The sequence below is a fragment of the Felis catus genome, chromosome A2 (assembly GCF_018350175.1).
Source record: "Felis catus isolate Fca126 chromosome A2, F.catus_Fca126_mat1.0, whole genome shotgun sequence".
Classification (NCBI taxonomy): domain Eukaryota; kingdom Metazoa; phylum Chordata; class Mammalia; order Carnivora; family Felidae; genus Felis; species Felis catus.
The window spans coordinates 154035578-154062282 of NC_058369.1; the positions used below are offsets into that span (position 1 = coordinate 154035578).

General features: G+C 37.4%; 1 protein-coding gene across 5 annotated transcripts in view; it reads left to right on the forward strand.

Moving 5' to 3' along the window:
• Positions 1-26705, forward strand: part of UBN2 (ubinuclein 2) — a 90053-nt gene that overhangs the window by 11204 nt on the left and 52144 nt on the right. For 4 of the 5 annotated variants that reach the window (XM_023250611.2, XM_045052825.1, XM_045052826.1 and 1 more), the window contains exons 3-6: positions 16203-16304; positions 19971-20108; positions 20716-20819; positions 22828-23317. In XM_023250611.2, coding sequence (XP_023106379.1) covers positions 16203-16304; positions 19971-20108; positions 20716-20819; positions 22828-23317 — 834 coding nt within the window. The remainder of the gene's footprint in view (positions 1-16202; positions 16305-19970; positions 20109-20715; positions 20820-22827; positions 23318-26705) is intronic. The other variant, XM_045052827.1, reaches the window with a different exon arrangement.

Genomic DNA, 26705 nt, shown 5'->3' on the forward strand with positions numbered 1-26705 from the left:
GCTGCCACTTGAGGGAAAAGGACGGAGAAGGTGGAGTTCAGGATGTGTCCTTTGTCTTGCAGCAGTTGCTTGGGGGAAGGGATGGAGACAATTTTAGTAGTTGAAAAGCAGTAATAGAAATTATAGGACTTATAAAATTGTAGACCTAGTACCCTGTATCAAATGGGTTGTTTTTTCCCTCTATTCTGTCCTGTTTTTAATTGCCTGTGTCCTGTTACCTTTTAGGTAATGTAACAATGAATGTTCGGCATTAATTGCTACATGTTTTCTTGGGAAAAGAGGAGTGTAACTGTTCAGTGCTTAATTTTACTTAGAGCATACTAAATTGCTTGTTGTATATAAATCTTATTAAATAGCTAAGTCCAACCTTTGATACTTCTCCATAGGTTCCAAATTTTTCTTGTTGTTTACTATAGGAAGAAAGCAGGATACAATTGAAAGAGGTTTGTGTTCCTTTCCTCATTTTCAATTTTAAGGCTCCAAATGTTTAGGCTAAATGTCCTAGTTTCCTGAATATCCTGAATTTCCAACTCAGTTTTTAGATGGTTTCTAGATTGTGTATGCTTTTTCTGAGGCTGTATACACTCTACATCAGTGAATGAGGTTCGCTTTGATGGGTATAGACTTGTTCTCTGAGCCTTCGAGGGCATAGGAAAACCTGTGGTGGTTGGAAGATTTCTTTTAGTGGTTTTTCTCACTGTTACCCTAGCCATCTTGAAAGATCATGGTATCCTAGAATTGGATATAAATTCAATAATCTAAATGGAAGTGCTTAGTATAATATCTGGTGCCTTGCAGGGGCTCAGCTGCTCAGCTCTTTGAATCTGAATGACTCTCTGAATAGGAACACATGTATTCAGCCAAACATTTATTAGCATTTCTGAAGTCACATTATGACTTTAAAATTCACTTACTTTACCATATAGATTTTGAATGCCACATTTGATATTTAACTCTATGTGATTTTGGACTCTTGGAGCCCTGATAGCTTCGTATTTATTTTAAAAGAGAGGATAAGGGTAGATTTGATGGTAGGAAAGTAGTTTTCAGCAATCTTATAAATAAAGCAATTGAAAAATAAAATCAGTTGATCAAATGGAGTTAATACTGTTTTTAATAAAAAAGTATATTTATAAAGTCTTGATTTTCTTTTTGTATACAAGCTTTTTAAAATTGACTTTGCCCTGATATGTTTTAAAGAATGGCAGCATCTTTTTTTCTAAATTTTATTTTAATTCCAGTATAGTTAACTTACAGTATTATATTAGTTTTAGGTATACAATATAGTGATTCAACAGTTACATGTATTCCTCAGCGCTCATCATGGTAAGTGTACTCTTTTTTTTTTTTTTTTAAGTTTATTTATTTTGAGAGAGAACGTGAGCAGGTGAGGGGCAGAGAGGGAGAATCCCAAGCAGGCTCTGCGTGTGGTCTGTGGGCAGAGCCCGATGTGGGGCTTGATCCCATGACCCTGGGATCATGACTTGAGCCAAAATCAAGAGTCAAACTCTCAACTGACTGAGCCACCCAGGCACCCCATGATAAGTGTACTCTTAATCCCCTTCATCTATTTCACACATCCCCCTACCTATCTCCCCTTTGGTAACCATCTATTTGTTCTCGGTTGTTAAGAGGCTTGTTTGTTGGTTTGCCTCTTTTTTCCTTTGTTCATTTGTTTTGTTTCTTAAATTCGACATCTGAGTGAAATCATGTCTTTCTCTTACTTCCCTTAGCGTTATACTCTCTAGTTCCATCCATGTTGTCCCAGCTGGCAAGATTTCATTTTTTATGGATGAGTAATATTCCATTGTATGTATGTATGTGTATATATATATATATATATATATGTATATACACCATATCTTCTTTATCCATGTATGTATCAGTGGACACTTAGGTTATTTATTATAAATAATGCTGCAAGAAGAGAATGGCAATATTTGGAATAACTGTATAATTTCCAATGAGTGACTTCTTCTCAGTGAATACTACTCAATTGAGTGAAAAGGAAATATGCTTTTACATTTAAAATAATTATGGATTTCCTAAAAAGTGTCCTCAGGGGCGCCTGGGTGGCGCAGTCGGTTAAGCGTCCGACTTCAGCCAGGTCACGATCTCGCGGTCCGTGAGTTCGAGCCCCGCGTCAGGCTCTGGGCTGATGGCTCGGAGCCTGGAGCCTGTTTCCGATTCTGTGTCTCCCTCTCTCTCTGCCCCTCCCCTGTTCATGCTCTGTCTCTCTCTGTCCCAAAAATAAATAAAAACGTTGAAAAAAAAAATTAAAAAAAAAAGGTGTCCTCAAATATGAGACGGACACAAGTGGATGTTAGAAAACATTTATCCACTCTTTCTGGGAGGTTTAAGAATTTTATCAGTGACTCATATTATTTGATAATCATCGACACTTTATGAGGGGTTACAGCTTCCTTGGGAACTTCCTTGGCTGTTTTTCCTCTGTTTTGGCCTTCTGTTAGGTCTGGTCCCTAAAGATCAACATGGTAGGGTTGGGTAAAGCAGTTTGGATAAATCTGCTGTACTACCACAAAATAAATTCTTTTTATGAAGCACAAGTACCAGAAATTTAGGTTCTATAGACCAACAATAGTATGGTACTACATATATAATAAAAACATAAAATAACAACCTTTTTTTTTTTTTAATTTTTTTTTTCAACGTTTATTTTTGGGACAGAGAGAGACAGAGCATGAACGGGGGAGGGGCAGAGAGAGAGGGAGACACAGAATCGGAAACAGGCTCCAGGCTCCGAGCCATCAGCCCAGAGCCCGACGCGGGGCTCGAACTCACGGACCGCGAGATTGTGACCTGGCTGAAGTCGGATGCTTAACCGACTGCGCCACCCAGGCGCCCCAACAACCTTTTAAAACAAACTGAGGTTGGGAGATTCTTAAATATAGGGCAAGGAAGAATTCTTAAAAAAATTTTTTTTTTATTTTTCATTTTTTAAAATTTACATCCAAATTAGTTGGCATCTGGTGCAACAATGATTTCAGGAGTAGATTCCTTAATGCCCCTTAACCCATTTAGCCCATCCCCCCTCCCACAACCCCTCCAGTAACTCTCAGTTTGTTCTCCATATCTATGAGTCTCTTCTGTTTTGTCCCCCTCCCTGTTTTTGTACTGTTTTTGTTTCCCTTCTCTTATGTTCATCTGTTTTGTCTCTTAAAGTGCTCATATGAGTGAAATCATATGATTTTTGTCTTTCTCTGACTAATTTCACTTAGCATAATACCCTCCAGTTCCATACACGTAGTTGCAAAGGGCATGATTTCATTCTTTTGATTGCCGAGTAATACTCCATTGTATATATAAACCACATCTTCTTTATCCATTCATCCATCGATGGACATTTGGGCTCTTTCCATACTTTGGCTATTGTTGATAGTGCTGCTATAAACATGGGGGTGCACGTGTCCCTTCGAAACAGCACGCTTGTATCCCGTGGATAAATGCCTAGTAGTGCAATTGCTGGGTCGGAGGGTAGTTCTATTTTTAGTTTTTGGGGGAACTTCCATACTGTTTTCCAGAGTGGCTGCACCAGCTTGCATTCCCACCAACAATGCAAAAGAGATCCTCTTTCTCTGCATCCTCGCCAACATCTGTCGTTGCCTTAGTTGTTAATGTGAGCCATTCTGACAGGTGTGAGGTGGTGTCTCATTGGGGTTCTGATTTGTATTTCCCTGATGATGAGTGATGTTGAGCATTTTTTCATGTGTCGGTTGGCCATCTGGATGTCTTCCTTGGAGACGTGTCTATTCATGTCTTTTGCCCATTTCTTCCCTGGATTATTTGTTTTTTGGATGTTGAGTTTGATAAGTTCTTTATAGATGTTGGATACTAACGCTTTATCTGATATGTCATTTGCAAGTATCTTCTGCCATTCTGTCGGTTGCCTTTTAGTTTTGCTGATTGTTTCCTTCACTGTGCAGAAGCTTTGTATTTTGATGAGATCCCAGTAGTTCATTTTTGCTTTTGTTTCCCTTGCCTCCGGAGACATGTTGAGGGGCAAGGAAGAATTCTTAAATAATAGTTTTCTTTATTGGAGTTACCAATTGTAATTACTTGTCATGACATGCCTTTTCAGTTCCTTGACCTCTTTGAGCTAAACAAATTCTCTTCAACTTCCTGAAACCATTAGGAACAATTGAGAATGAGCAGTTTTAGGGTATTTGGAAGGAAGGCCCAATATCCTAAGTGCCGATTCAAGAAATCTGTGTACGTTATATCTGTGCTGTTAAGTCAGCTCTTGGGTGTCTTTCCACTGACTTACATTTCTACTCTTTTCTATTGGTGGGTTAAGGAAATCAGTGGAAGTGGAGAATGATAAGGTTGTGACCAGGCTGGGACAAATAGAGAAGCTTGGTGATCAGGAGTTACATTCTTCTCAGTTATAAGATTGCACCTGGGTGGCTCAGTTGGTTAAGTGTCTGGCTCTTGATTTCAGCTCAGTTTCTCACAGCTCAGTGATCTCAGTTTGTAAGTTTGAGCCCCACGTCAGATTCTGCTGGCGGTACAAACTTGCTTGGGATTCTCTCTTTCTGTCTCTCTCGCTCTCGCTCTCTCTTTCCCTCTCCCCCACCCCATTTTCCTCCCCCTCCCTCCCTCTCTGCCCCTCACTCAGTGGTGTATTCTCTCTCCCCTTCTCTCTCAAAATAAATAAATAAATAAATAAACATTAAAAAAAGACTGCAGTCTTAGCATTCACTGTCATGCTTCCTCTATCTTCCATAGGTGATCAATGAATGTTGCTTATTAGTTAGGTTTCTTATTACCTGGAGTTAATTGGCAGGGAGGTGACCGGGGTGGGATCCTGTACTAAGAACATTTTGTTTGTTTGTTTTCCAGCTTAGTGTTATAGTGTAATCAGACAGCATTGGCTTGAAATACTGATTATCAGGTTAAACAGGTACTAATGATTCAGTAAGTCATTTTCTTCTGAGTCATAGTAAACTAGTGATCTAGGGGAATAGATTCAAAGGGGATTCTTCATTTTAGATGTAGCAAAACTCAAGATTATTTTTTTTAATTTGGAAAATAAGTTTTGTATTTTTATAGGATGCATTTATTGTGTAAACTGTGTAACATTAACAATGGCTAAGGTCTGGAAAATTTATCAAATAAGACTTTGATTCTACTGCAGGGAGGATCCTTTCTTTTTTTTTTTTTTTTTTTAAAATTTTTTTTCAACGTGTATTTATTTATTTTTGGGACAGAGAGAGACAGAGCATGAACGGGGGAGGGGCAGAGAGAGAGGGAGACACAGAATCCGAAACAGGCTCCAGGCTCTGAGCTATCAGCCCAGAGCCTGACACGGGGCTCGAACTCACGGACCACGAGATCGTGACCTGGCTGAAGTCGGACACTTAACTGACTGCGCCACCCAGGCGCCCCTGGGAGGATCCTTTCTAAGGCTGCTGGAAAAGAGACCAGTTCAAAACAGGCCTATTCAGGAAGACCCTATAATATAATCCTTTGCCAATGTATCTTGATTTCCTTAGAATTAGGTGAAATTCTTTTTTTTTTTTTTTTTTTCCAACGTTTATTTATTTTTGGGACAGAGAGAGACAGAGCATGAACGGGGGAGGGGCAGAGAGAGAGGGAGACACAGAATCAGAAACAGGCTCCAGGCTCTGAGCCATCAGCCCAGAGCCTGACGCGGGGCTCGAACTCACGGACCGCGAGATCGTGACCTGGCTGAAGTCGGACGCTTAACCGACTGCGCCACCCAGGCGCCCCTGAATTAGGTGAAATTCTAATATTTGTGAATTGTCTAGTATTTGGTTCCAGTTTATACCATTTGCGTATCACTGGACTTGAGCGTAACTGGGGAGCCAGAGAACTAGAGGGTGGAGAATGGAAACGAGGAGGTGAGGCAGAGGGCAAGCCAAGAGAGAATTGTTTCCAGGAAGACTAGGAGATGAGGAAAAGGGAATTGAGGCCAGAAAACTGCACTCTGGTGGCCTCTGTGATGAAGGAAGGAGCTGGGATGTGCCTGACTGTAAATGCTTTGGCAGAAGGCCATTGATAGGTAGAGGAGAGACTATTAAAATCCTGGCTATCAGGGAGGGATTTGAGAAAGAGCTACTTGGGGACAGCGGCGTCGAATACAGGTTGTCCAAAGCTCTTTCCCCGAAGTGGGACTAGGAAGCAGAACCATGTAAGGAGTGAAAACCCAAATGGTATTGAACATTTGGTGGGCCAGATGAAGAAATTCTTGAATAGGTAGTACATGCACTTGACAAAAACTCAAAAGATATGAAGGGAATATGATGTAAAGTAAATCTCCCTCCTACTCCTAACTCCTAGCTAACCAGCCCCCCCGCCAAGAGATAATCACTGTTTGAGTTTCTTGTTCTAGAGATGTGTTTATGTAAGCATTTACATATTTCAAAAGATTTTGTTCAGTGTAAAAGAATACATAAATACAGATAAAAAAGGGAAGAAAGTAAAAATCACTTAATCATCTATAATCCCACTACCGAGCATAACCACTGTTAGTAGTTGGATGTGTAGCCCTTTCAGGGCTTTTAAAAATGCTTGTCTGCTTACAAATATACTTTCTTGCACTTAAGAAAATTATTTTTAATCGTCTAAGTAGCATATGAATACATTCCTGTTATTACAAACAAATTCACAGTGTTAACAGGTCTTTGAGAATTCATCCAGCAGGTTTTCTAGTTCCTACCAAAGGGGGAAAAATTCAAACAATACATATTAAGTCAAAATCTTCCTTCACGACTGCCTCCAATTGTATCCCCTCTCCATTGTAGCAAACATGGTTATCTGCTTGTTGTGATTCTTTGAGCTTTTTACATATATTTATGGACATATATTGTTGTGTTTTTCATAAATGAGATCCTACTGTTTGTATGAGAATTAAAAAAGATCTTATTTTTAAAAAAAGCAAGAAAACAAGATCTTGTTATTTTTTTTTATTTATTTATTTTTTAATTTTTTTTTCAACGTTTATTTATTTTTGGGACAGAGAGAGACAGAGCATGAACGGGCGAGGGGCAGAGAGAGAGGGAGACACAGAATCGGAAACAGGCTCCAGGCTCTGAGCCATCAGCCCAGAGCCGGACGCGGGGCTCGAACTCACGGACTGCGAGGTCGTGACCTGGCTGAAGTCGGACGCTTAACCGACTGCGCCACCCAGGCGGCCCAAGATCTTGTTATTTTAATGTCATCTCCACAATTACCAGTTTAGGCTGAACACTTCCTTTTTTAATTTTTTTTTTTTTAACGTTTATTTATTTTTGAGACAGAGAGAGACAGAGCATGAATGGAGGAGGGTCAGAGAGAGGGAGACACAGAATCTGAAACAGGCTCCAGGCTCTGAGCGGTCAGCACAGAGCCCAACGCGGGGCTTGAGCTCACGGACCGTGAGATCATGACCTGAGCCAAAGTCGGCAGCTTAACCGACTGAGCCACCCAGGCACCCCTAGGCTGAACACTTTCAAATGCTTAGTGAATACTGTCTTTTCTATGACTAGTCTGAACTATACATAGCATTTGGTAAACTACTTTTATTGCCTTCCGTACTATTAAATATTCCTCTACCACATGGTTTTAAAATGGCTCTTAGTGGGGCATCTGGATGGCTCAGTTAAGTGTCCAACTTCGGCTCAGGTCACTATCTTATAGTTTGTGGGTTTGAGCCCCGTGTCGGGCTCTGTGCTGACAGCTCAGAGCCTGGAACCTGCTTCAGATTCTATGTCTCCCTGTCTCTCTGCCCCTCCCCTGCTCCTGCTCTCTCTCTCTCTCAAAAGTAAACATTAAAAATTTTTTTTAAATGACCATTAGCATTGAATGGATGTGTCACAGTATATGTAATTTATACCTTTATTATTGTTATGATGCTATGATTGATAGGATGCTTGGTGAAGAACTTATACCTGTACATCCTTTGTACAAGTTATAGCAGTTATGTCTTCCTGTGGTAACTCCTGATCAGCTTGATTAGACTAAAATGCTCCTAGATCTTTCTAGTTATGCAGAAGTTATTTGTTCTAGTTATGCAGAAGTTATGTGTAATCATGCCCATTCCAACAGAACCTATTTGTTTTTTTAGTTTTTCCCTAGGTAAATCTTAGAGGCAGTTAGCTGTCCCTAGATAAAAAATGTTAGGAGAGTAGAAAAAGATCATTTTGATTTTAAGTAGAAAGCATGAAGGAGGAAGGGTTTAAAACTTATTAGCTGGGAAGTGTGGGGAAATTCAGAGAGGAGTAAGAGATTATTCCCAATAAGGGGAAGGCAGAAGAAAGATAAACTTTAGTGTGTTTAGGAGGAGAGTGGATAGATAGGTTGAATGAATCAGAGTGTTCAAGTTGGAAAATTGTAAGAAAAAGTTGGAAAGGTAGTTTAAATGCCTTTAATGCCTTATTAAGTGTTTTGGATTTATTTTATAATAGGATGCTTCTGAAGCATTTTGAACAGAGGAATGATACAAAATGGTATTTTAGAAGTATTAATTGGATGGTATAATGCAGGATAAACTAAGATAAATGAGGGAAGAGAGGCTAATTAAGGCATTCATTACATTTAAGTGAAAAATAGTGGCCGAGATTATAGCAATGGCAGGTGGAATAGAAAGGAAATTGCAGATGTGAAAAACCACATGAACAAAGGTTTGTGGGGAGAGAGTTGAAGTAGAAAGAATAATGAGGAGTTCTAAAAATCAACACTTCTGAAAGGTAAGTACCTACAATTCATTCATTTAAATTGTTCTCCCCAGAACCCAGAAAGTTCCCTCTTACCTCTCCATAGATAATCCTCTCCCTTCATTCCTGGTCCCTGGTATTCTCAGACCTACTTCATGTCAGTATAAGTTTTTTATTTGTTTTTATTTTGTGGTTTCTAGAGTTTCTGTGGTTTCTGGGAATCTTAAAGTCTTTTGTGTCTGGCCCCTCTGACTTAGCATGATGCTTTTGAAATTCATCCATGGGTTGCATGTTGTCAGCGGTTCCTTCCCTTGTGTTGCTGCATAGTAAGCCATAGTTCTTGGCTGCTATGAATAAAGATGTTCTGAACGTTAGCATATAGCTTTTTGGGTGAACATACGTTTCCATTTTTCTTGAGTAAATAATAAGAGTGGGATTGTTAGGTCATATGTGAAGTGTACGTTTAACTTTATAAGAAACTGTCAACTATTTTTCAGAATGGGTCTTCATTTTGCACCAGCCACGTAGGAGAGTTTTAGTAGCTCCACATCCTTGTTAACATTTGGTATCATGAGTCTTTTTAATTTTAGCTAACTGAAGTTTTAAGGCAGAAAAATAGAATGAATATAATGGGAATGTTCAAGTGGAAGGAGCTAATTTGGAGGTGGCTGACAGTGGGGACACTGGTTTCGGTTTCTGGTATTGAGTTTTCAGGGGTCTCCAAGTAGGAAAATGACCCCAGAGATTCTATAACTTCTCTTATAGAACTTTTAATGGAATGGCACTTTGGAGCCAGATAGTCATGAGTTTGAAGATTAGCTCAATTACTTTCTGTGTGATCTTAGCAAAGTTATTTGCCCTTTCCAAGCTTTAGCTTTTCCCATTTGTCAAATGTGAAATAATAGATGGTTACACTTAGAAGAAGCGCTGATGCAAAGTTAGCACTCAGCGGGTGGTAGCTGTCATCATCTTGGTCGTCGTCATCATCATGTTTGCTGCTTAAATATATATTTTATGCCCCCAGTAACTTAGGAGTTTCTTGCACATCTCTGCATTTCTTCCCTTCCTAACCCATCTCCCTTTGCTCATCTTTGCTCATCCCCCACCACAACAGGAGTGATTTTGTTCAGCACTAATCTTGTCTAGTCACTTCCTGTTCTGATCCTTCCACTCATGTTGTCCGGGCATAAATATCTACGGAAAGCCTTGATTAAGACCGCTGTTAGAAAAGTCTGGTACCACCTATATTTTCCTTTCTACTGTGTATCATTACTGTAATTTGTGTAATCTTTCTCCTGTCTACAAAACTATAAAATCCATGAAGGCTGGCACTTGGAAGGTACTCAGTTAATTTTTGAGTAGATTATCTTGTTTTAAGATTGTTCAGGACAGGATTTTTACTACTTAATTTAAATTCTTTCTGAGGGTACCTGGGTGGTTCAGTTGGTTAAGCATCTGACTGTGGATTTTGGCTCAGGTAATGATCTCCCGGTTAATGAATTTGAGCCCTGGTTCTTGGATTTGAGCCCTGCATCGGGCTCTGCACCGCTGGTAACAGTATACTATGTAATTTTTTACAATTAAAAAAATTTTTTTAATTCTTTCTGACATTTACCATATTACTTTCTTTTTTTAAAAAAATATTTATTTATTTTAAGTAGTCTGTACAACCAGCATGAGGCTCGAACTCATGACCTCAAGATCAAGAGCCGTATACCCTTCCTATGGAGCAGTCAGGCACTCCAGCGTGTTACTTTCTATGGCATAAGTTCTTAACAGATATTCTTGAATCTAAGTAGTGGTTTGAAATAAGCTTACATAGAATTATCAGGTCAAATAAGGTAAAGAGTTTTAATTATTTTACTGTATTTCCATTATGACATTAATACTTTATAGAAAGTTTGGAAAATAAAGAAACAAAAAGAAGAAACACAAGAGGATGGCAGAATTCTTGGCAGATGCTTTTAGATTGCTTTCCAGAAGAGTTTCATGGTATACTGTTACCAGCAGTGCTTGAGTGGTCCTGTTTCTTCTCCATTTTGCCAGTTTATAATTTGATAGATGAAATTAGTATCTTTAATTCCATTTATTTGATTTATTAATTACTCTCTGTTGAGTTGTAATGCCGCCTTTCTCATGTTAAATTCTTACCTACTAGGATAGGTTTCTGAACATTGTTGTTGATTTATGTTTATTCTTACATTCCTGGTATGTTGATTTTAACTCCCATAACTTTATTTGTAACTTAATTTTTAAATTTTAATTCCAGTATAGTTAACATATGGTGTTATATCAGTTTCTGGAGTACATTATAGTGATTCAGCAATTCTATATATTACTCAGTGCTCATCAAGATAAGTGGACTCTTAATCCCCTTCACCTATTTCACCCATCCCCCCACCCTCCTTCCCTCTGGTAACTATCAGTTTGTTCTGTAAAGTTAAGAGTCTGTTTTTTGGTTTGTCTCTTTTTTTCCCTTTGTTCATTTGTTTTGTTTCTTAAATTCCACATATGAGTGAAATCATATGGTATTTGTTTTTCTCTGACTTATTTTACTTAGCATTATACTCTCTAGATTCATCCACGTGGTTGAAAATGGCAAGATTTCATTCTTTTTTATGGGTGAATAATATCCCAGCATATGTATGTATGTACACACACACACACACACACACACTCTACATCTTCTTTATCCATTCATCTTGTCAATGGACACTTGGACTGCTTCCATAATTTGGCTATTGTAAATAATGCTGCAGTAGGCATAGGGGTGCATAAATCTTTTTGAATTAATGTTTTCATGTTCTTTAGGTAAATACCCAGTAGTGGAATTGCTGGGTCATATGGTAATTCTACTTTTAATTTTTTGAGTAGCCCCCATACTCTTTTCCACAGTGGCTGTACCAGTTTGCATTCCCACCAATAGTGCACAAGGGTTCTTTTCTCTCCACACCGTCGCCAACACTTGTTGTTTCTTGTGTTTTTGATTTTAGCCATCCTGACAGGTGTGAGGTGATATCTCATTGTGGTTTTGATATGCATTTCCCCGACGACGACGAGTGATGTTGAGCATCTTTTCACGTGTCTGTTGGCCATCTTGATGTTTTCTTTGGAGAAATGTCTGTTCGTGTCATCTGCCTATTTTTTAATTGGATTATTTGTTTTATTTATTTATTTGTTTATTTATTTATTTATGGTGTTGAGTTGTATAATTTCATTTGCAAATATCTTCTCCCATTCAGTAGGTTGTTTTTTGTTTTGTTTTGTTGATTGTTTCCTTGGCTATGCAGAAGCTTTTAATTTTGATGTAGTCCCAGTATTTTATCTTTGGTTTTGTTGCCCTTGTCTCAGAAGACATATCTAGAAAAATGCTACTATGGACAATGTCAGAAACCTACTGCCTGTGCTGTCTTCTAGGATTTTAAGATTTCAGCTCTCACATTTAGGTCTGTGATCCATTTAGAGTTTATTTTTGTGTATGGTGTAAGAAAGTGGTCTGGCTTTATTCTTTTGCATATTGCTGTCCAGTTTTCCCAGTATCATTTGTTGAAGAGACTTTTTCCACTGCATATTCTTGCCTCCTTTGTTGAAGATTATTGGTCACATAATTGTGAGATTTTTTCCTGGGCTTTGTATCCTGTTCCAGTGATCTATGTGTCTGTTTTTGTGCCAGTACCATACTGTTTTGATCAGTACAGCTTTGTAGTATAACTTGAAATCTGAGATTGTGATACCTCCAGCTTTGTTTTTCTTTCTCAAGATTGCTTTGGCCATTCAGAGTCTTTTGTGGTTCCATGCAAATTTTAGGATTGTTTACTGTAGTTCTGTGAAACATATTTTTGGTATTTTGAAAGGAATTGTATTAAATCTGTAGATTGCTTTGGGTAGTATGGACATTTTAACAATATTTGTTCTTCTAGTCCATGAGCAAGGCATATCTTTTCATTTGTGTCATCTTCAGTGTCTTTCATCAGTGTTTTATAGTTTCCAGAGTATGGGTCTTTTACCTCCTTTGTTAAGTTTATTCTTTGGTATTTTATTATTTTTGATGCAATTGTAAATGAGATTGTTTTCTTAATTTCTCTTTATGCTGCTTCATTATTAGTGTATAGAAATGCATTGGATTTCTATAAGTTGATTTTGTATCCTGAGACCTTACTGAATTCGTTTATCAGGTCTAGTCGTTTTTTGGTGGAGTCTTTGGGGTTTTCTATATGTGGTGTCATACCATCTACAGATAATGAAAGTTTTACTTCTTACTGATTTGGATGCTTTTTATTCCTTTTTCTTCTCTGATTGCTGTGGCTAGGACTTCCAGTACTATGTTGAGTAAAAGTGGTGAGCGTGAACTTCCTTGTCTTGTTCCTGACCTTAGGGTAAAGGTCTCCATATTTTCCCACTGAATATGATGTTAACTGTAGGTTTATCATATATGGCCTTTATTATGTTGTTAACTCTCATAACTTTAAATATATTTAATATGTAACAGGGTTAATATTCATTTGTTTTTATATTTTTTATATAGTATAAAAAATATGGTATATTTTTATATTCGTTTTCATGTATCTGTGCGTTTTTATATTCTCTTTAGAGTTCTCTCTGGTTTTTGGGTGAAATAGTCTCTCATGCTTAATTGCATGTATGTAACTATCCTAGAAATACCTCCTTCTGTTTGTCTTTTTTTTTTTTTTAACTTCTGCTTCTAACTGTAGTTCTATAAACTAGTTGTAAGGGTCCCAGTTTGCAGACCTGGCAAATGGAAAAAAATAAGAACAATTTATTACATGTGTCGTATATAAGCACACACATGCTGTGTATATGTGTGTATGTATATGTGTGTGTGTGTGTGTGTGTGTGTGTGTGTGTGTGATGTATGTATATGTTTAATGTTGCCAACTAGTATTTCCTTTTTTTTTCTTTTTTTTTTTTTTAATTTAAATGTTTTTATTTATTTTTGAGAGAGAGAGAGAGAGCCAGCAGGGAAGGGGCAGAGTGAGAGGGAGACACAGAATCCGAAGCAGGCTCCAGGCTCTGAGGTGTCAGCACAAAACCTGATGCGGGGCTTGAACCACAAACTGTGAGATCATGACCTGAGCCGCAGTTGGACGCTGAACTGACTGAGCTACCCAGGCACCCCTGCGAACTAGTATTTCTTGAGAAGGATTTTTGTTGTTCTGAGATTATGCCCTTTAATGGCTTTATTTGGGGGTGGGGAGGGAGAAGGGTTGCCACCTTGTGTTGGTCTCCAAAATTGTTTTTAAAATTTACCTAATTGTAAAAATCTAAAAATACGGGAACTGCTACTTTATCTCACACTATAATGACTTTCTTGGCGGTAGTGGTATAGTAACAGGGCTGTTTTGGTCACCGAAAAGCATACAATGAAGTTACAGCTTATGGGGGTTAGGTTTTTTAACATCTGGATGTAATAAAAATATAACATTGAATCAGGATTACTTTTACAAATTACTTAGAAAAGGATGTCACCACGTTGGTGACTTCTCAGCAAGTCCAGCATAACCATTTTTTCCCTGAATCACTGGAATAGATTATTTCTTTGCGTGGAAATAAGGTAGAGCAGTTTGCTTTTGTTTAAGGGCAGTGTTGCACAAAACTTATCCATCTTTCACTGTTAGAATCACACTTTCCATTGAGAGCTATTCACTGAGAATTGAAACCGAATAAGAGATTTACATCTTGCATCCCATGCTTTCTGCTGGACTTACTCTGGCTCAGTGGTAGCATGTTAGGCAGAATCCTTACCACTTAGTGTTTTCTCTCCTCTTTCTGAGCATCTTCTCACTCATGACCCACTTCAGTAAAAAAAATCAGGGGTCATGGAGGTGTTAGGATGATACTTAGAGTAGTTAAATTTGAGTGAGTATGGTTGAGTATCTAAAATGAGTTTTGGAGACTAAACTAAACACTTGTTTCAGCAGTGCCACAATAGTATTAGGTTTCCTGTCTGCTTAAACTCCTTAAAACAAGCTTATCCATACCATTTACCGTACATGTACCATTTATACCTTACGTAGAATGTTTTCTTTATGACTGTAATCAACCAGTTAAAACCTCCTGAAAGTATGACATGAATAATGGAATGTATACTAACTGGTTCTTTTTATTTTGTTGTTGTTTTACTTTAAAAAAACATTTTTTTTCTTTTAAGAAAAAAATTTTTTTTGTTTTTGTTTTCTTTTTTTTGTTTGTTTGTTTATTTAAGTAATCTCTATACCTAACGTAGGGCTCGAACTCACAATCCAGAGATCAAGAGTCATAAGCTCTGGGCTCCTGGGTGCCTCAGCTGGTTGAGCAACCGACTTGGGCTCAGGTCGTGATCTCGAGGTTCTTGAGTTAAAGCCCACGTCAGGCTCACTGTTGTTAGGACAGAGCTAGCTTCAGATCTTCTGTCCCTTACTCTCTCAAATAAAACAACAACAAAAAAACCCAAACAAACAAGAGTCATTCACTCTGCTGACTGAGCCAGCCAGGTGTCCCTAAAGTACTTTTTATTTGAAGAGATTGTAGACTCACATGAAGTTGCACACACAATACAGAGAGGTCCCTTGTACCAATCACCCAGTTTCTCCCAGTGGTAATATCTGACATAACTAGAGTTATCAAGACTAGAAGATTGACATTGGCACACTACAATTAACTAGCCTTCAGTCCTTATTCACACTCACCGGTTTTTGCATGCACTCATGTTTCATTTTCTTGTATGTCCGATGTGTATAATCCTGTGGTGTTTAAAAAAATAATTTTAAGAATAGTTTGGATTTACAGAAAAGTTGCAGAGATAATAGAGGCTTCCCATATAGTTCTCACCCACTCTCTCCTATGACATATTATGAATGATGATATCTATACAGTAGATTTGTTACAGCTAACAAACCTACTTTGGTATATTACTATTAATTAAACTCCACATTTTATTCAGATTTTACTAGTTTTCCCCTAGTGCCCTTTTTCAGTTCCTGGATCCCATGCAGGATACTACATCACATTTAGTCATTACATCTCTTTAGACTCATCTAAACTCTGACAGTTTTTCAGATTTTCCCTTGTTTTTAATTATCTTCATAGTTTGAGGAATCCTGGTTAGTTATTTGTAGAATATCCCTTAATGGGACATGGTTTAGTTTGTTTGTTGTTTTTCTCATGATGAACCTATAGCTCGGATTATAGGCTTTTGAGAGAAGACCACAAAGGTGACATTTTTATCATATTGTATCAAGAGTACATGCTATCAACATGACTTACCATGTTGATGTTGAACTTGATCACCTGGCCGAGGTCATGTTGGCCAGGTTTTCACTATAATTAGTCTCCTCACTTTCATACTCTATTCTTTGGGAGCAAGTCCCTCAGCACAACTTATATTCAAAGGGTGGGGGGATTTCAATTCAACTTCTTGGAGGGGGGATTATCTACAGAAATTATTTAGAGTTCTTCTGATAGGTACTTTTAAAGTTTATGGAAACCGCATGAGTACTGATATCAGTCTAACGTATCTGTTCTTTGCAGGGTGGGAAACCCCGTAAACACCGGAAGGATCGGCTACAAGATTTAATTGATATAGGCTTTGGCTATGATGAGACAGACCCATTTATTGATAACTCAGAGGCTGTGAGTAATGTATCTTTAATATAGCAGCAATTCTTTGTTTGGGATAGAAGTCAAGGATAAAGTTACTAAAATAGTTCAGTATTTGTTTTTACTAACTAATCCCCTATTGACGTCCATCTAAATTGTTTCTACTTTTTTATGTGCTTACGAACAGCTGAGCATCTGTGTACGTTTATCTTTGTGTACTTGAATAACTATGTAAGATAATTAGAGAGTGCAAATGTATGTACAGGATAAATTTCTAGCAGTGGGGTTTATTCATTAAGAGTATTTACATCTTGAATTTGATTGATATTCCCAGACTTGGGTAGGTGTAATTTCAAATGGCTTCCAGATAAGACCCATATGAATTTGAAGATTGGAGCTGCTGGGTTGAAGTTAATCTGGCAGACATCTTTAAAATGTGCTTCATTTTTTCATTACTGCCAAGCCTTAGTACAGTGGTGGTGATTGAATGCCAGCCTTTATCAAACCCTATCTGTTTTGTTCCAAGCCCTACAGCTTTTTCCCTGGAATCTTCTTTCTTTTATAAAATGAAGAGGAATTTAGGAGAGCATTTAAGGACTATAACAATCCATTGATCACATAGCAAACAAATGCAGGCATATTGTGTTTGGGGGTAGGTAAGGTGTATGTTCTTACATTCTTCTCAGTGCACTGGAGAAATCTAAACAAACCCTGGACTTATGGCATCCTCTGCATTGTTCAGTGATTACTTAGAATACACAGAAAGGGACACCAAGGTAAACATTGTAGTACTACCCACAAATTAGTATTTTTTTTTCCTGTTACTACAGTACTTGGTTGTATAGATGATGATAAGGCATACAGTGGTAGGAGAATCATAGAACTTCCAGCAGGAGGCATACTGGATACCCTGAGTTGTTTCAGTGTTCTGACATAAACTGGTTTACCATACCAGGCAGCCTGTTCTATAGGAGTAAAATTTTGACAATGCCCTTTGGAGTAGAGAAGCCTTCTTGTTACCAGAAAGGTTGACAAACCTTTTTGTAGATTAGGGCATGGGATGTTTTTAAAAGTCTTGTACAAGTCAAAATTCCTAGATTCTAGACTCAGCTCGGTTTCTAAAGATTTCTAGACAAATCTTTTAGCATTGCTCAGTTTTCTCTGCTACAGTCAGAATATTTGAATATGGTGTTTTTCATACTGACTTTTGCAACCCATAATTGGATTACATATCACTTTAGAGAGTGTGGCCAGCATTTTTAACAAAAGTGAAGTAGAATAGAATAGGAGCTATCATAGTAAATCATAGTAGATTATGTGAGTTTTTTTTATGTGTGTGTGTACACACTGGGATTTGATGTGTAACATATTTCCCACTTGGGTTGTGGTGAAAAAAATTTGAAAAGTACTGCCTTAATAAATAAGGGTAAGTTTTGTATGTAAAAGTTGTTGAACAAAAATTATTTTATTAGTTGCTGACATTTAGAGGACAAGGTAGGTTCCTGTTTAGTAAGAGGAAATTGAACTAGATTACAGGTTGTTTATTGACTCACAAAATAATTTTGTATTGTTATTCTTACAGATTATTGGGTTCTTATGAGATAATTCAGACATAAGACAATTATTATCCAACCAAATGATTTTCTGTTCTTTTCATTGATTGTAAGCTTTCACTGTTTGTAATTATTTGATAGTGAAAATAATCTGGTTCTAATTAATTTTCAGAATCATGTACCACTTATAAATACCTGAAAATAAATGCTTTTAAAGATTATTTTTAGTCTCACTTATGCTGCCACGTTTTGTGAAGACTGAAAGAATGTTTTTCTTTATTTACTAATAAATAATAATACCAGGCATGAATAACACTTTTATTTAGTTTGTCTCTTGTAAATTTCACTAGAACGTTGTGAAGTAAGTGATGTTGTCACTGTTAGACAACCCCAAGATATCCATGTTAAGTGATTTCCTCTGGGTCACGATTGCTAATCATTGGCAAAGGATCTAAATCCAGGCCTTCTGATTCTCAAGTTCAGCGTTCCATTGCCTCTTAACACATTCTACTTGGACGGCTAAATTAAATATGCATAAAGAGCTTGTTCTCCTGGAGAGTGTTCTGATAGGGAGAGCTTAGGAAACACTGCAGCAGACCGATGTTGAACACACCCATGTTGCTATGTAACGTGGTGATGAATGTGTTTCCCACTGCATGATGTAGTGGATGGTTTGGGATACAGCCAGAGCCTCTACCATAAGCTTATAAAATTACTCTGGGGGTTCTTATCCTCTCTAAATTTGGTTTTCACTTATAAAATGCCTTTTTTGCCTCACAAAGCTATCAGGAGGGCCAAGTGAAATAATTTATATGAAGAAGCATTGTAAATTATAAAGCAGTATAAGCCAAAAGTAATGTTTGTCACGGTTACACATTTCCAAAATAATTACTACAAAGTCTTTTCACTTCTAATTCTTTCTCTTCCCTCCTTTGCTTACAGATAGTACCGGACCCTTTCTGAAGGTCTTACCCATAGATCTTTATAGTAGCCCGTCAACTGAAGCAACAGGAAAGGGATTCATTCCTTTTTTTGACTCAGTATGATTAAACTGGAAATTCTTTTTCTATTTACCATTTAATTTAAAAGGATACAGGTTAAAAGCAAAAACTTTTGCATGTAGCCTTAATGTTCTTATAGTAACTAGTACATTCCCTATATTCCTTGTCCAGTGCAAAGGATCTGCTTAAAATCTGCCTTTCTTAAAAATATAAAATATGAAGAACCTATAGAATTCTGGGGACCTCAGGTAGCAGGTATCTTGCTTCTATTAGATAAGTAACTTGCTCCTTTTTTCTCAGCCACTATGGACTCCCATCATTTGGTTAAGATTGACCCTCATTTAATGTTTGCTTTTGTCCATTTTCATCAGGTGAGAAATGATAAACTTTAAAAATCCAAGCTTAGAGGACATCAGCTTAAGTGTTATTTTAGGTCAGACCTTCTATCTAATTTAGACAATTTGCATCTCTTGATCCAGGCAAAGTACCTGGCTCATTATAGTGTATGCTTACTGAACTGGGCAGTTATTTTTCTGTTGCGTTTTTAAACACATATGTTATTTTATGTTTTAAACTTTTAAACAATTTTCTTCATTTAAAAGCTTAGAGCTAAGACATAAGAAATAACTTTGTTATTTATAATCTTATGAATAAAATTATATACTGATATGGTAGGAAATGAAATTTATTCCTTTTCTGTATGTTTAGTCATCTATTTTAACTTGTTTCAATTTCTCATCAGAATCATTTGTCTTTGGGGCACCTGCCTGGCTCAGTCAGTAGAGCATACGACTCTTGATCTCTGGGTGGCGAGTTCGAGCCCCACGATGGGCATAGAGATCACCTAAAAAATAAATAAAGGTTTGAAAAAAAAATTTGTCATTAAGAATAGTAGCAGTGATCCTTAAATTTTTCTCAGCAGATGATGGATATACTGAGGATTTGCTTCATTATTCCAGAATTTCCTTTCTTTATATATACTGAGTACTCTGGGCTCATTTTTATCCTAGATACCAACTTTTTCTAAATTTATTCCACAAACATCCTCTTTGCAGTCAGTTTTGTAGTTAGGATTTATGGATTTCTTTGATGTATTTGTAGAATTAATAATGGGATATATCTGAAACATTTTATTTTAAATATAGTATGACGAATTAGTTCCTGCTTCTCTAACAACAAAATATGGAGGCTTTTACATCAACACTGGCACTCTGCAGTTTCGCCAAGCTTCAGATACTGAAGAAGAAGATATTACAGACAACCAAAAGCACAAGCCCCCCAAAGTGAGTTTATCCAACACTGCAATGGTAATGAGAGTGTTCAATAAATACGGTATATTTTTTGAATTTACTTGTGGATATGAGAAAAAGTAAAATGCTAACCATTGTTTAATAAATCTGTAGTTATTTACCTGCTTTGAAGTAAAACTATGTAGATATAGGGAAAATTGATATTTACATCATAGTATAATTGTATTTTCTTTTAAGACTTCTCTCTCCATATGTGGTCTAATAATCTACTGTTTGGGGGATAAGGGTAAGTTTCTAGGATAGGTTAAGACTTGGTGTAGACATTAGCTTTCCCGAGACAGCTAATTCTATTTCAGATATATATGGTTTTAGGAAGTGAATAGTGTGTCCTTAGGTGTTTCTTGAAGCGTGATCCAAAGACTGACTTGTGCCAGAATCACCAAAATGTTTGTTAAAAACTAGGCAGTACTCAAAAACAAAAACAGGCAGTGCTCATAGACCCCAAGAGTCTGCATTTTTAACAAGCATTTCTAATGCACACTGAACTTTGAGACAAAACACTGCCCTAGATGCTAGATCGCTAATCTAGCGAGTAAAGCATTGATCCTCCGTTAAGCGATACTTTCTTTATCATTTGCAGATTCCCAAAATAAAAGAAGATGATATTGAGATGAAGAAGCGGAAGAGGAAAGAGGAAGGGGAAAAGGAGAAGAAACCAAGGAAAAAAGTCCCCAAACAACTGGGGTATGTAAAATTAAACACCCCAAGGGAACTAGGGTCAGAGCATGACTAGCTGCTCTTTTGGAAAGATCTATTTAGCATTCATTAACCCAGCTTAGCTGGGACTAATTTAATACTATATTTAAAAGTGTCAATGACCATTAACTTACATTTTAATAATATTAATATGTATTAAGTATAAGTTTTTATTAAAAAATAGAAGGCTTTGTCATCTTAGAGACTCATGGTGTTTTAGATCAGATTTACAAATTAGTTCATTAAGTATTTTGGTCGTTAAAATTTTTTACCAACAAGAACCAGTTTGAAAAGATGGTATAAACGTTGAGCAAGTTGTTTTCATCTTTTTGTCTTAAAACTAAACTTATTAGATGCCTGGGGATTGAGGACTGGCAGTAGTCTATGTGTGAATGATTTATAGTTGTTTTAGTATTTAAAAAGTCATTTATTTAGCTCTTCTTTAACACCTGTGACTTTAGGTAATGATATCACCTCTAAATACCAAGTAGAATTTCTTGAAAGACTGAAGTCATAAGAATGAAATATTTGTACCATGCGTCCATAAAATTACCAGTTGGTCTTACTTTTCCATGGCCTTTTTTTGGAGAACCAAGGGACAGAAACTGTGACAGGCTGGATTTTCTTCCCTTCCTCACCAGGGGAGGTGCATCTGAACTTTGGGCTATCAGTATTCAAAAGCTTGATGTAGGGAGGTATTTATTCTCTCCTAAGCATGAGATTTTAGTGAACCTTGAATCATTAATTAAGAAAAAACATATATATATTACTAATGCATGTTTTAAATTCTCATTATTTACAAGTAAATTTCTTTAATGCCTTTTAATGAATTTGTTATTTTCTGAAATCTGTAGCTTATTCATGCAACACACACTTATTAAATACCTTTTATATACTAAGCATTGTTCTGGTTTCGGAGTATATAACAGTAGATAAAACACGGGCCTGCCCTCAAGGCACAAGTGATAGTTTCGATTCTGTAGTGCACCTAGAAGCGTGTATGCCATAGAATGTAAAAAAGATTTCTAGAGAAAAGTGTTAACTACACTGAGACACCTCTCCCCCATGGTTCCTATAGGGAGAAAGTTGTCATAGAAAATCACACATATGTGATTGCCTCACATGGCTGTTCCTAGAATGGAAGGTGAAAATGATCAGAAGGTAGTGGCAGAATAGGGTCTAGAAAGATTTTATATTTCTTTGGCAGTTTGTAGCACAAACCACCTGGGGTACCAGTTTGAAGGTGTACTGTGTGAGCTTCTCTGGTTGCTTATAAGGCAATTCTGTTTTCTCAAGTACATTTCTTTCTCTTTTTTTTTTTCTTTTTTCTTTTTTCTTCCTTCCTTCCTTCCTTCCTTCCTTCCTTCCTTCCTTCCTTCCTTCCTTCCTTCTTTCTTCTCTCTCTCTCTCTCTCTCTCTCTCTCTCTCTCTCTCTCTCTCTCGTGCATGTGCACATACACACTTGCACACAATCAGGGAAGGAGCATAGGGAGAGGGAGAGAGAGAATCTTAAGCTTGCTCCATGCCCAGCGCAGAGCCTCACTCGGGGCCCGATCTCACGACTCTGAGATCATGACCTGAGCTGAAATCAAGAGTCAGATGCTCAACCGACTGAGCCACCCACACACCTCATAAGTGCATTTCTTTACTTGGTTAATTCTTTAGGTGACTACTTTATAGATGTGCTAAAGAATGTGAACATTCCAAAAAGAGTAGTTTGACTTCATAGACTTTAATAATCCTGAGTTACCTTCAGTTTTGTTTCTTTCTGTTGACTTTTGTCCTTTTGTTTTCTTCACTCTGGTGGCCATTTGCCTTTTGACCTTTCCCAAGTGAGTCCAGATGATGAGGAAGGTGCTGTTGTAAAAGGATGATGTAAGAAGAAATTTGCTTTCCCACCCATCAAATGACCGTTTTCATTATCTGTGCCTCCTTATTTACACGGGCTTTAAAGTAAAATCTTACACAGCCTAACTGATCCCTTTTTTCTTCACAGAGTTGTGGCTCTAAATTCACACAAGTCTGAAAAAAAGAAGAAACGTTATAAAGATTCTCTTTCTCTAGCTGCCATGATACGAAAATTTCAGAAAGAGAAGGATGCATTGAAGAAGGAGCCTAACCCCAAAGTCCCAATGAACTTAACGACGTCCTCTCTGAATAAGACCCCCTCCACTGCCGTAGCATTGGGAAGTGATGTCTCGGACTTAAATCTGAACACTGCTGATCCGGACCTCCCCATTTTTGTTGGCACAAATGAACATGAACTGTTTCGGGAAGCTGAAAATGCCCTAGAGATGCTAGATGATTTCGACTTTGACAGATTACTGGATGCTGCTTCTGATGGTAGCCCCCTCTCTGAGTCAGGGGGAGAGAATGGAAACACCACCCAGCCAACCTATGCCTCTCAGGTTATGCCCAAGGTGGTGCCTACACTCCCAGAGGGTCTGCCTGTCCTTCTTGAAAAACGCATCGAAGACCTCCGTGTAGTAAGTGTAATGATTCCCTTGTTTCTTATTTGCCGCACAAACATAACAATAAATGCTTTTTATAAGGCAAAAATACAAACCCACAATCCCAACACCCATATAAACAATTTTTAATTTTCTGTATTTCCTTTCAGGCATTGGCTATATTTATAGGCCTTTGATTTTAAGTAGAAGTAGGTGTAGCTATAGTTATAGCATGATATGGGTGATTGTTTTATTATTTCATTTCAGCTTACAGTTTTCATAAATATAATTTTTATTGTAAAAGAAAATCATGTAAACACAACAGAGGGAAGGTAGGGGCAAATAGTAACACTGCAGGAGTGTACCTGAACGTGGTCCAGACTGTATTGACATCCGTTTTTTTTATAGTTGATTTTCCAACTAGTCCTTTGTAGCTAATCAGCACCCTTAGTAAGCATGCATTGTTCCCACTAGTACTTGAGAGCTGAGGTTTTAGCATGTCACATTAGATACCTCTCTAGATTGGCTTGGATTCATAATCTTTAACTAGCTGCAAATCCAGATAAATGTCATCACACTTACCCAGTTAATCTCAAGGAGATAGTATTTTGACTAAAAATAACACGCCAAATCTAGCTTAAAATGCCCTTCTTGATTACTTGAAGATTTGAACCCGTGCCATATTTGAACCCATGCCATATTTTAGTCCCCTTTTTTCCCTGACTACAAAAGTAAAACACACAATACAAAACATATTTCAGGAACACCTGACTGGCTCAGTCGGAAAAGCATGCAACTCCTGATCTCGGAGTCTTGAGTTTGAGCCCCATGTTGGTTGTAGAGATTACTAAAAAAATAAATTAAAACCCCAAAACACCAAATATGTATTTCATACATATGGAAAGATTCCCCATAATCTGACATTCATTCCCCACCCCCCAACAGAGGTAACCACTATTAACTATGTATTTTTTTGGATTTTAATCCATGCATTTGCAAATGTTATATTATTATAAAAAATAATTAATGGGATTGTAATGTATGGACTGTTCAAAACTTGCTTCTTTCTCCTAGGATTAGTGTAATCCAATTTAAGTCATGTTTTAAAATTTACTAATAATCTTTTTATTGTATTTATTTCTCTTAACTTTTCCTAAAATTTAAATATCTGATTAGGGGAGTAATTAGATTTATCTAATTTTTTCAGTAACTGGCCCACAGATTTTATTTAGTAATTCTGTTATTTTTTCTGTTTCATTCTTTAGCATTTCTTCTAAACTTGTGACTTAATTGTAATTCCCCGTTAATTTAGTTACCCTTATTTTATTTTAATGAACTTCATTAGTCCAGGACTTAGAGAAGTGTGTTATTTTTTTTTTTAACTTTTTCTAAAATGTTTTTATTTACTTTTGAGACAGAGAGAGACAGAGCATGAGCAGGGGAGGGGCAGAGAGAGAGGGAGACACAGAATCCAAAGCAGGCTCCAGGCTCTGAGCTGTCAGCACAGAGCCCAATGCGGGGTTCGAACTCATGGACTGCTAGATCATGACCTGAGCTGAAGTCTGACGCTTAACCCACTGAGCCACCCAGGCGCCCCTAGAGAAGTGTGTTAAAGTATCTCATTGCCAATATTTCTTTTTAAAAAATTTTTAAAAATGTTTATTTATTTATTTTGAGAGAGAGAGCGTGACCAGGCGAGAGAGGCAGAAAATTTCACACTTAACCAACTAAGCCACCCAGGCGCCCTTATTGCTAGTGTTTCTTAGGTTATAGCTTGTGTTTACCATAGTTTTTGCTTTGTTTATTTCTATGCTGTGTTGTTTGACCCATAAAATTCTTGATGGCTAGATCTTTTTTGTGATAATTATCATTTGGAGGTGACTTTTTGTGCTATTAATGCCTTTCATCTTGAATTTAGTTTTGTCTGATTTACTGTGGAGTTTTTATTTTTACATAGTATAGCTTTTCTTATCATTTACCTTCAACCTCTTTGATTTTCTTTATTTTACCTCTTTCTCTTATAAGGCAGCGTAAAAATGGAAATTTGTTTATGGACCTCATTTGAGTCTTTTTCCTTTAACAAATGATTTTAACTTCTTCTAGTTGTTATAATTATGTAATTGATCTTTGTCATTTTCTTTTTTATTCTGTTTTATTACTTCCTCCTTTGTTTTCATTCTTTTGCTATTTTCTGTGCTTATTTTTTATTTTTTTTTTTTTAATTTTTTTTTTCAACGTTTTTTTTTTAATTTTTATTTTTGGGACAGAGAGAGACAGAGCATGAACGGGGGAGGGGCAGAGAGAGAGGGAGACACAGAATCGGAAACAGGCTCCAGGCTCTGAGCCATCAGCCCAGAGCCTGACGCGGGGCTCGAACTCACGGACCGCGAGATCGTGACCTGGCTGAAGTCGGATGCTTAACCGACTGCGCCACCCAGGCGCCCCATCTGTGCTTATTTTTTGAAAAGTATACAGTTTCTATAGTTTCGGTAATAAATGGGTTTTTTTATTTAACCTTTTTAGCTACTCTGTGTAGGAAGTATGGGTCTAATTTCTTTTTTATGGTTCAGAAACTTGAGGTAGGTTATAGCTTGGTCACGTCCACACAAGTAGTAAGTGGTAGAAATTTAACTACAATCCAAAGTATGGGCTTTTTGCTCTGCCATTTTGCCCATTCCTAAAATCTTTAGTTTCTTCTAAATTTGAAAAAGTGCTTAGTGATGAGATCCACATTTTTCAAGATGTAATTAATAATAATAGCTGTTGTTCATTTAGCAAAACTTGTACTCTGTCCTGAGCACGGACGGTACTGCCGGGTGTCCCAGAGCAGTTACCAGTCAGGAGGCAGCCCTGTGACTGCGCTCAGTGTGCTTCACCTACTGTGCCGTCTGGTCCTCCCACGGTCCAGTGACGTACGTAGTGTTCTTCCGTTTAATGGACGAGGAAACCAAGGTTCAAAAGGTTTAAATGCTTTGCTCAAGGCCACATAATTTTTAAGTGTCTGAGTCATGATTTGAAGGCAGAACCATGGAGCTCTGTAGCAGGCACTGTGCCTCTGTGTTATATGCCGTTCATTCTCACTTAAGAAACAAAACTGATTAGTAATGAGTGTGTTACGATCTTGTAAAAGCATTGTCTTCCATACCAAAAATTATTCTCTGTCTCTGTGGTAGCCCTGCCAGGGTTAATATATCTGTTCCATTGGTAGGAAATTATCAATAAGAAGTTTGATTTCACTTACTGGTATCTGTGACTTCTATTTTTTCTTTGAAATATGAGATGGAGGGGTGCTTGGGTGGCTCAGTTGGTTAAACAGCCGACTCTCGAGTTTGGCTCAGGTCATGATCTCACGGTTCGTGAGTTCAAGCCGCGTGTCTGGGCTCTGTACTGAGAGCACGGAGCCCACTTGGGATTCTCTCTCTCT